We start from the raw sequence: 11,128 nt of genomic DNA, 5'->3' as shown, positions 1-11,128 counted from the left end.
CTGCTTTTCTCAACTTTCCCAGTCACCTAAAACCCCCACACCCACCTGCCCTCCTGCTCCCCATTCCCTCATTAGCTCCCTGGTATACTGGTCCACCTCCACTGACTCTCTGTTAGATTCTGACATTCCAGCGTTGTGGGCCAGCCTTCATTTTGGTTTTGCATCCTGCCTGGTTTTGGACTGTCTTTTGCCTTGATCATCTGGTGTTTTGCCTGCCTGTTGCTGACCTGTGCTTGCCTGCTGACTTCACCCCTCGTCATTCCCCCTCACCTGGTCTGCCTTCAGTACTTTTGAATAAAGATGAACGGTTAGAACTTTTATACAGTATCTCTGAGTTGTCCATTTGAATCTAGGATTTTCTCAACCATGACAACCCCATTTATATTACACATAGCTATTTGACCAATTGTCAGTATTTAAAATATGAACTAGTGCAGCATTAATATCTACACTGCTGCCAAATGCGCCTTATCATTGGAATTCAATCATCTGTTTTTAAATTCTATGTTGAAGCCAATTTTAGTCAGCGTCAACAGAGACAAAGCACTTGTGGTATATTAGATGGTGATGTTGACGTGAAGATGATGAAGAGAAGATCTCCGCTGACACTGACTTATTTGTATATAGAAGTTTATTACAAAGTAGTTCAGCATCGGACAAGCACTGCAGTAGCCTGTGAGAGGATCCGAGCCAATATGGATCTTTCTGCCTAACAGCTCTAAACACCAGTATATATACATTGGCTGTTTACATGGTTCATAAGAAACATCTGGGCCTTATTCAATGCCTTCACTTTCAAAAGGAAGAAGATGGGTGAGAGAAAACCCTCACCTTTAACTCCTACTAGTCTAGGTGTCACATTCTTAACTCTTATCCTAAACATGAACCCCAAAGGTTAACTTAAACATAGGAAACTCGTAAAAAGTGAAAACATCTGGAAACCCTCAGACATTCCAGCAAGGTAAAAACATACATAAAACATCCTGTATACCACACACTAACTGATGTTCAGTAGTGAGGAAAACAATACGGCTTACAGGATAAAACAAACACTGAGCAGTAGTTGAGCTGGAGCAACTACAGCAAATGCTGCATAGAGAATTATCAGTGAAGCAGAGAGTCACTACCTTTAAGACATGCCATCCCATCGGATCCACCCCACAAACCATGCTGCTTCCTGTCAACATATTCAATATACGATAAGAGTCTATCTCCACACAGATAAACAGGTAATTTAGACTGCAAGCAAGGCAGCAAAGAGATTTCTTGTATACTGGATCACTGAGGTAGAAAAATTTGGATTTGGATTTGGTATTTGTTTCTCTAGTGTCATGGGTTTTAAATGTGGGTGTAATGTGACTTGTCTTGAAAAATCTCAAGAATTCCATTCAAAGCATGCATTAGCAGGACTTATGCAGCATAGCCCCACCTTGATCTCGTGGTCTGAATTCACTCAGCACTGACTCTTTGCTTTTGGCATTACAATACTGAGGGAATAATGCAAATGATGAAGGGGCAGTTGGAACCAGTCAATGGCTCTCTGGGTTTCACATCATCCATTTGTCTTTATTATACAGACACCAGTATTTTTCTACAGAATGTGTGGCAGCCTTGTTTCAGTGCAAAGCCATGAACTCATGCGACTGTGGCATTAGTGCAGCTTTTTAGTTCTTACCTTTTGACTTAATGTGTTTGGTATTGACAAAATTTAAAAAAAAAAACATAAAGCAATGTCATAGCAAACAATGATTGAAATATTTTGGCAAAAATCAAACAGAAATCACAAATTAGACAACTATTCAGGCTTCATGGTACCTTCAAAGAAAACAGTGTATTACAGTGCATTACAACTCATGTCGTTTGTGTAGTTTTGGCCATTATATCTTTTGATTATGATGATATTGTATTTGCCAAAGTAATTGTTGATATCTGGCAACGTGGCAAATGAAGTCAAAAAATATATGGAGACAGTGGGTGACTGTTGTTTTAAGATTCTCAGTTCTTCAGTCAGCCAGCCTCTGCTAAATTTCTGGCACCAGTATAGCTCCACAGGTATATAATTAAGCAGCGTTAATGGCTGTTGGACTTAATGTCTCCTAGATTTTTCTCTACAAAACTGCAAGGTGTGCTACTTGTTCTTTTCTTTCTTGTTTCCATCTCGATTTTTAATTTGGTATATCTAACCATCTAGCTCAAGTTGAGCCTTTTACAAAGAACCTCTGGGACCACTTATGACATTATTTCCATGGATACATTTCCCAACCTTTTTAAGTTTTAAAGTATAGTAAGGCCTCTCACATTCAGCTATAACATGAAATGACTAACTCTACTGAAAAACTTGCTAAATGGGCAACAGTGGAGCCAGTCTGCACATGTGCTTTAAGAGTATATAGAGGTATAGATATACTCTTATGAACTGAATTCATAAGAAATAAAATGCATCCTTGTGCAGATCAGTACACTCTGGGATTTGCCCCCTCAGATTTACATGGGTATACTGTATCCAGTTGTGGATGGTGGCTTAAGTAGATATTGTGTAACTGAGGCAGTTAACTAACTTTTTACCACTGACAGAGCACCACTGAATAATGTAAGATGCTGTTTATTGTATGCTGTTTTGTTTGACTGTAAGTCAATACTGTAAATCTAGTAGTGAGTGTCAGCTCTTCTGTAGAAGAGCTTTATGAGGACCACTTAGTAAAAGAAAAGGAATCTACTAATGGACATCAGGCTGCAGATGACAAAGACCAAACTAGAAATGCAACTACTACTACATTAAAGGTGAGTTTATTTATGGGTTTATTTGTTTAGCAGAGTGTGACTCTTAAAATTGTGGCAGTACATGGAGAATCGTTGCCATGATGTCACATAACTTTCAGGGGGTGCCCATGAGCCAATGGAGTCTTGGAACTGGAGCTCTAAGAAGCTGATTGACTCAACACTAGCTGACACTGTATTTTATAATGTTGCTGTCTCAGGGTCACCAGAGGGTTTGGCCTAGGACAATAGTATGCTGTAGTTTATCTGCACAGTAATGGTGAAGGACTTCCTATTCGTGTAGGCTTGTTCATTTACTGATGGAGGTCTGGTAAGAATGGCTTCTTTTCTGCAACGCATCTTAATGGGGAAAACCTGATAAATAAATGCCAAAGGTCTCAAGACTCCAGATTTAATAAATTGTTGTTTTAAGACACCTCCACCCCTGTGGATGTTTTTTTTAGGTTTGTTCCCTGGAAATGTCACAAATGTACTGGAAACATTGAAACAGCGAGAGGTCCAAGAAAAACAGTTGCTTTGCTAGTGTGCCCGGCATGACTGATTTCTAAAAACAAAAAAAGTGAAGTTCAGAGTGTAAGTCACCACAGTCACCTAGAACTAATGTAATCATGGCTTATGGAACCAGAAACCCTGTATTGCTGCCAAATAGTCAGCATCTCCCATATCGTCAATGCACTGTAAAAAAAATTCTGTATATTTTACGGTAAAATACTGGCAGCTGTGGTTGCCAGAATTTTACTGTAAAAAATATTGTGACCATGTATAAGACATTACGGTATGCTTTTTTAGGAACTGTAAATTTCATGGTTGAAAACTGTTTTGTTTACAGTAAATTACTATGTAGAAAACACATCTATTGTAAATCTGTTTACAGTAATTTTCTTTAAAAATAACGTCTATATTATAAAAAAATCTGTATAATTTACAGTAAAATACTGGCAGCTGTGGTTGCCAGAATTTCACTGTAAAAAATACAGTGATAACATATAAAATAAATACAGTATGCCAGTAACAAATGAAAATGTTCTGTTTGTGGTAAATCTCTATTGAAAAACCTATGAATTATTGTAAACTAATTGTAAACTAATAGTATTCCGAAAGGTTGCTTGTTGGAAAAAAAAAAAAAAACCCAAGTCAAATCTAGAAAACACAACTCAAACTTTAATGAAGTCACTGATGTTCAGTTACCACATCTCTTTTCATCGTCTGTCCTCTCTGGAAAGTTGCTTCTAGTAACAAAAAAAAGAAGCCAGCTAGAAAACACACCGCAGTTTAAAGTAACTGAAAGAGTCCCCAGAGACATTGAAAAGAGTGATCCACATTTTCACCATTTCTGACATTTTATGAACCAAACCAATCAATAATCAAATAATCAACACAATAATACACAGGTTAATTAATTACGTTATGCTGTGGAGGAGGTCAGACTTGAACAGTTCAGCTGGACAGGTCCATCTTTAACATGTCCCAGCGAGATTTGTGATGAGAGTGAGGACTCTTGGGTTCACCGACAGCTGTTTCTTGTTCTTCTTTGTTTCAACTTTTGTGCCCCTCTCAGGATTGATCATGAAGAAACACCTTTGAACATAATTTCATAATCAACCACTAAAAATACTGATTTTTTTTTTAAACAAGGAATTTCTTTTATTATTAATTAATAGAAAAAAAAAATTTCTTTACCTCTGAAGGAACTCAAGTGTGGAGCCCAGACTCACGGGGTAATGGATATTGAGGCAGTAGTAGGTTCCAAACATCAAACAGATGGCAGAGATGAAGTCGGGGATGTGGTCATTCACAACTTTGCAATCTACACTCAGCATGAACTGTCTTGCAGCATAGCATGACGTTCCTGCAAAGAACAGACAGGTAGAATAGCAGACCAGCCATTACCATCCAAAAGCAGTCTTACCAAAATTGCTAGGATTTGAAGCAACACTTCAAAACATGACAAGGCATGACATTTTTTATGTAATACTTCCTAGCATTAGCTTAGTGAAACTGATTATCAAGACTTACCACATACAATGATGCATGGCGTCACAGGCAAACTTTCCACGTGTACTTCTTTTGCCAGACATGTTTGGTCAACGTAGTGGAAGAGGTTCTCCTCTTTTTCATCAAAGTGGGAGAGAAGAAGGAGCACCATATCCTTGACATCTTCTGAGCAGCCCTCCAACTGTCCTCTCAGAATTTCCAGCTTTGTGGCAGCCTGAAGAACTCTTCTGCTCTTGTCTGCACAACTGTTTCTCATGAAGTCCAGAAGCCGTTTTCCCTTTTTTTCTACATTGGTGAGGAAAGTCTCTTTCAGCGATATCCCAGTGAGCTGTTGGAAGTGGACTGTCATGCCAATCTCCTTGAACAAAAATGGCCACCCCTCCATGAGGGATTGCAGATCTGTTCCCTTGTTTATGTCTTTACGTTGGCTGTAGTAGGTACACTTCATAAGAGTTTCTATTTCACCTGGGCTGAAGTTAGTCTGTTCACTGAGTGCTTTCATTTTGTCTTTCTTCTCCTGTTGGCTTTCTGGTGTCTCACTCACTGGCATATATTCCATTTCCCACTTTATGCAACCATAGGTGTCCTGCATAGCTGCCCTTTGTTCACCTGGGATTTCATCTGTGTCATACTGATCTGAATCCTGTTTGCGCTTCTTTATCCTTGGTGCTGAAGACCGCTTCACATTTTCAATTCTCGCTTGTAACTGCTTGACTAGTGAGTAGTATCCTAGTCCAACCACATCACCTGCTATCACATCTTTCAGTGACTGTGGATACTTTGCAATCATTTTTTTGGCAACTTCTGTAGAGGCTTTTGTACTGGGAGAGGCACAGACTTTCATCATTTCAGTAACAACAATCCGGACCATCTCTCTGCGTAGCCGTGGATTTGGCCTTTCCCCCCTCTCTAAACACTGCATCAAACCTTCAGGAAACTTCATCCATGGGATCTGGAAGTTGTCAACCCAGTCTGCAGCAGTAATCCAATGGGTGGAGGATGGAGAGAGACTGACTGAAGAGCATGTTGAAGAAGATGGAGAGGACAACACTGACTGGCTATGGCCTTCACTGGTTTGTGCTGTAAAAAATAGAATCAACAAAATGTATTTAAATGATGTTTTATCTTTGGTTACAGACCTGCTTCAAAAAAGGTTGTCAAAATTACTTACTGGTTTGTTTCCAGGCAGCTACCAATCTTCTTGCTTGAATTGGTCTCAGCGTAGTAAGCAGATCAGCTTCCTGAATGAAGTGTAAATCCTCAGTGGTCTCTACCCCCAGTGATTGGAGTGTTTCCACTAAAATATCCAAGATTGAGGCTGGGAGGTCTGGTAACACCCTTGTGATGGCACTGCCTATGTTGATTTGCTCTGCGTCATCCATTTCTGAGTATGAAAGTGAACAAAGCACAATTAACCCCAGAATGACAGTCCCAAGACAGCTAATAATGTGATAACACACTGTGTTTCAAAGGAACTATTTGGTATCCATCTTTCATGTAAGATGGCAATGGATAAAAATCAATCAAGTCACTGATTTTCAGACACTGCATCTTTTCATTGTCTTTCCTCACTGAGTAAAGGTGGTACTCAGAAAGGAATTCTGCTGTGTACACTGACATCAGAAAATGAACAGTGTCATTTTTAATCAAAATGAGCACTACTTCACCAAACTGCACAGAGTCAATGTTCCCTCTGACAAGGAATTGCCCTTTTTTATATGACGTTCCCTTATACAGAATTTCTACTGTGACCTTTGTGTTGGTCTCAGTGAATCCAAATTGTCTGACTGCATCTTGAATAGCTTTACTGTATAGTACTGAGTAAAATGGAGAACTATCTTTAACTTGGAAGACAGTCTTGCCTGTTGATCCTGCTGAAAGATACGCCTGTAACAGCTGATGTCTTTCAGACAGAGTAAGGCATAGGTTTTTGAAATTTTTCAAATTCCTTGCACAACTCTTGAAATAACTGTGCTTACTTTCAAAGCACATTGTCCATAGTCTGATCAGGGGCCCAAATTTCAGAATCATTTCTGGGTAGTGACGTAAATAATGATGCTTTGGTTTGAGGCCACTTTCTGGGAATAGAGCTTTTCTTGACTCTAAATATTCTTGAATAAGAACATCAAGGTATGCAACCTGAGGGACAGAGATTTTCTGAGCACATATCATGTCCACAATATCTTTCAGCTGCAGAGTCAACTGCCACACATCATCTGCTGTATCTTTCACTCTGTCACCAATTATGAGAGGCAACAGCCTTAGAAAATTCCAATTCTGTACAGCTTGACCTGAGAGTTTAGCTCCATGGGGGCTGACCTCACATGGTTTTGTAGAAGCATCAGAAGCACAGTATTTGAACTGTTTAATGCGTCGATTCAGAATGGAATAAGTGAACCAAGCCTTTTTCTTTATGAAATACTTAAGATATAGTGCAACATCATAAGACAAAACACCCTCGAAGATGTCGTGTCCCAGACAAGGTGGCAAACCTGGCTGACAGACATTAAAGTATTTCAAAGAATTAAATACCGATTTATACTTTACTCCTTCCACATCTGGTGATGTTCCTTCACTCTGGAGGCGATCAACAGCAGAATTGTAGTTCTCAATGGTTCTCTGTGGTCCACACAGATTTGGATCACCCTGAAAGTCAGATCTGTTTATTAGGCAGTACCTACAGAAATATGTTGAGGTGCTGAAATTTTCTGAGAATCCGCCGATGCAATGGAAGCCCAAATTATCTCCAGCAATGCAATACAAGGTTCCCTTGACTGTTTCATTTAATACAGAAATCCCATTCTCCTCCAATTCCTTCAAGTCTCTTATTAGTTCAGAGAACACCTTAGCATGCCCAAATGCTTTGAAATCCTTCTCTCTACACAATAACACAAGTGACATGTGGTCTGTGTCAGACCGTACATGAAGTGGCAAGTTGGCAACAGATGCATAGACAGCTAAAACTTTATGTCTTGTCTTGGCAGAGCCTAAAGGGTTAACAACTTCAAATGCATCCTGGTATAGAACTAACTTGACACATGATGGATTTTGAGCAAAAAAATCATTGTTTTTGAATATCTGACCATCACTAATGTCACATAGAACATCTGAAGGAGATTCAGGTGAGTGCTCTCCTGACACACAGTTCTGCCACAGATCAGATTCTAACAAACATTTTAAAGTCTCTCTCACAGGCACATAATAAGCAAACCTATCTATCCTGTTCTCATCTTTTCCTAAAAACATTTTCTTGGGCTCCACATAGTTGAAATTTTCTTTGAAAGACTTCACTCTTGAATAAGCTGTTCGCATTGGCCCAGTATGACATGCAGTGAACAGATCAAATCCCTTGACAGACTCACAAACCTTGGTTATGTCCTCATCTGATAATGATGTATCATTTTTCAACAGTGAACTAAGTTTACTCAAAGTATATGTTTGACCCAACTCATGTATGTTTTGCATTTCCTCAACAATGTTCTGTATAGTTTAAGCAGGCAGAAGGAACTGCCCCTGCAATCTCAAGTAGAACAAACTCACATTTCTAAGATAAAGATCACTGAAATCTTCAGATATGTCCAAATCGACTTCATCTGTGCCTGTTGCTGGACCTGCATCACAGTGAGGGACAAAGTCACCTGACTCAGGTGGAGTAGATGTTGAAGGATGAGAAGCTGATTCTCTGTACACATCACTTACACTATAGTCTGTAAAACCTCTGTGCTTCCGTGACATGTGCGCGGTAAATGAAGACTTGACCCTGAAATCAGTATTACATCCTCTGACTGGACAACTTACATCACGTCCTTCTACAATATGCTCCTTCAAATGAGCAACCAGTTCTTGGGTGTCTTGACACTGTCGTTCACACAAGGCCACTACACATTTAAAAGTGTTAACAGCCGCCCCGACAGTTTCCTTAGGAGGAACAACATTATGCCTCCGGTAAAAATGAGCCTTAAAGGCTCCATACCTGCAAAATGTCTGCTTGCATCCATCTCCAAAGCACTTAAATAAACAGCGCGGTTCATTTCTGTGGAGTTTGCAGTGAAGCACATATCCTCTCAAAGTCCTAACAGACTTACCACAGAAATTACAATTTAACATTTTGCATTTGGCGACTTTTGCTACGGTAAGCTAAGCTAGTACTCGACTCAACATACACAATGTGACAAAAGGCAGTTCAACTCAACTAACAGTTAGCAAAATTAACACAGTTTGTAAAGATAAGGGAAACTAACGTTCACCTTTTAAACGTGGGCAACACAAAACTGCAGAAAAGACCGCGTTAAATTTAACCTGACATATGTAGCTAACCTATGTAAACTAGCTTTGTTTGCTATCACAGTGGAACAAATTCTTTAGACATGCAGACATATCTTAACATAATTTTACTTACGTGCTCTTTAGTCGCGTTGTGCCATCAGAAATTTATCCTCACAGATGAAAAAAGCTAAACCGGTCCGCCGTGCAAAACCGCCGTGTAGTTTCAACTGTGTGACCGTTACTTTGCTACTCTTTCTCCTGTGTGTGCGCGCACGCGCATCTCTGCCGCTATCACTGGTTGGCGGGCCTCTTCGGAGTCTACGGCATCGTATACGATCCCGAGGGACAAGCGTTACATAACAGCGAATATCTCCGGAACGGCTCAATATAATAACTTGCTTGTTTTTTTGTTGAAAAGAGGAGACTTCAGCCTTTCCGAAAATGCCGCTGGTGTTGTTTTCCGGCAACATGGAAGCGCTTCAGCTCGTTGGCAAATTCAGTGTCCAATCAGACAATCATGCACCATCACATGATGTGCCAATATCCAATTGTACGGCTTTGTATCCTCACGTGGTGTATCAAAGAGTAGAAAGTAGAAAGATGGCTCACTCCTCTGACGTAATTGCGCACACCACTGTTATGTATGTAAACAAAGCAAGCTACTCCTTGGAAATGCCAATTCTGTGATGTAGCAAACTGTTTTCAGGAGTGGCATCAACATCAATAAAACGAGTGGCTATCTTTGCAATTGTTATGGTGTTTTGTACATTTGTATTATAGTTAAAGCCTTAATTTTTTACCCCATTATCCCTAAGACCTTAGAAAACATTTTTAAAATGTCCAGAAAGTTGTTAATTATAGTTTGCTTTACAATAAATATATGTGAAGTTTATTTTTAGATTTATTTTTTTCTTTCTCTTTATGAGTCTATAGCTTTTTTTACATTCAAATGACACAATTATAACATGGATATTATGAAAGCTCAGGTTGTTCTGAAAAAAATGATGTGAATTACATGATAGTGACGTAAAAGATGACTATTTTATGAGCTATAATACACAAACAATTCCAAGTGAGGAAAATTCACAAAAATACCCTTAGACCTGGGAGCAGAGTACACATACCCAGCAGAGCCGTTTTCAGGATTATAAAGATGAACTCAAAAAGTATTCAAAAGTACACATCTGCAAAATCTGACATTATAGTATTGGACATTATTACAGTGAAAATATACATTTGGGTTCAATTACCATTAATTTGACCCAAATGTATATTTTCACTGTGTGTGTTCCACATATTATGACAGCAAAGATTAAAGTTATGTATCGTTTCTTGACTTAAGATGGAATACTATTTTCGGTTTCTGGTGTTTCACTGTCCATACAGATCATGCTTTCTTTTCTTTCAAACATTCTTTACCATATTTTTAACATCTTATTTCCATATAAATTAAGGTGTGTTCCTCCTGACTTGTTAACAGTTTTATACCGTAAATTTTGAAGTACATATCACAAAAATCTGTAATTTAAACAGCATTAAAGCGTTAATTTTACTGTGATTACATAATTTGTGACATTACAGTATTTCCCTGTTCATTTCACCGAAGTATTATATTTTCCACAGTAAAATGATGTGTTTTTAACATATTGTTACAGTAAAAATTAAAGTTCTGAATCGTTAGTTAATTTAGGGTAATTCCATGTATCTACTACGCTGATATACTGTTTTCAATTTTACAGTCATTTCCTGTTGGTATTTAGCAGTTTTTTACTGTAAATTTTACGAATATTTTTTACAGTGTGTCTTATCCTCTATATACAACATCTATTACATATTCTTTCTTCCTGAAAAAGCAAATCCCACCTCTTCCTGTGGGTTCTCTATTTTTAAGAGAACATCACTATTGAATAATAGCAAAAGCAAAATTCTATCTTAGATTTTGGCTTAAAACATTTTTCTCCATGTCTATAATATCTGCACAAAACAGCTGATTAAGGGTTATGAATAAGATCAGTTATGGCAGATAAAATAGGGCTGAGGTTTGGGAAAGATAGTGGTTCAGGTTAACAAATTGGTGCATGTTTATTGC

General features: G+C 38.6%; 1 protein-coding gene across 1 annotated transcript; it reads right to left on the bottom strand.

The window, feature by feature from the left end:
* Positions 1 to 2,080: 2,080 nt before the first annotated feature.
* Positions 2,081 to 7,419, bottom strand: LOC108898865 (uncharacterized). The gene is made up of 5 exons (XM_018698966.2): positions 7,306 to 7,419; positions 5,945 to 6,157; positions 4,795 to 5,853; positions 4,459 to 4,627; positions 2,081 to 4,356 (listed from the first exon to the last, which is right to left on the bottom strand). Exons 2-5 carry the CDS (start codon positions 6,153 to 6,155, stop codon positions 4,236 to 4,238), a joined length of 1,560 nt encoding a protein of 519 aa, XP_018554482.1. The 5' UTR covers positions 6,156 to 6,157; positions 7,306 to 7,419; the 3' UTR covers positions 2,081 to 4,235.
* Positions 7,420 to 11,128: the final 3,709 nt, after the last annotated feature.

This window comes from Lates calcarifer, linkage group LG12 (genome assembly GCF_001640805.2).
Source record: "Lates calcarifer isolate ASB-BC8 linkage group LG12, TLL_Latcal_v3, whole genome shotgun sequence".
NCBI classification, from domain to species: domain Eukaryota; kingdom Metazoa; phylum Chordata; class Actinopteri; family Centropomidae; genus Lates; species Lates calcarifer.
Note: the sequence above shows the minus strand (reverse complement) of the source record. Positions and strands in the feature narration are given on the sequence as shown.

Excerpts from the sequence above, each read along its gene's own strand:
- LOC108898865 (XM_018698966.2), bottom strand. The coding sequence starts at position 6,155 with ATGGATGACGCAGAGCAAATCAACATAGGCAGTGCCATCACAAGGGTG. Across the intron at positions 5,854-5,944 it reads AGCTGCCTGGAAACAAACCA|CACAAACCAGTGAAGGCCAT; the intron begins GTAAGTAATTTT and ends TATTTTTTACAG. Across the intron at positions 4,357-4,458 it reads ACACTTGAGTTCCTTCAGAG|GTGTTTCTTCATGATCAATC; the intron begins GTAAAGAAATTT and ends TTATGTTCAAAG.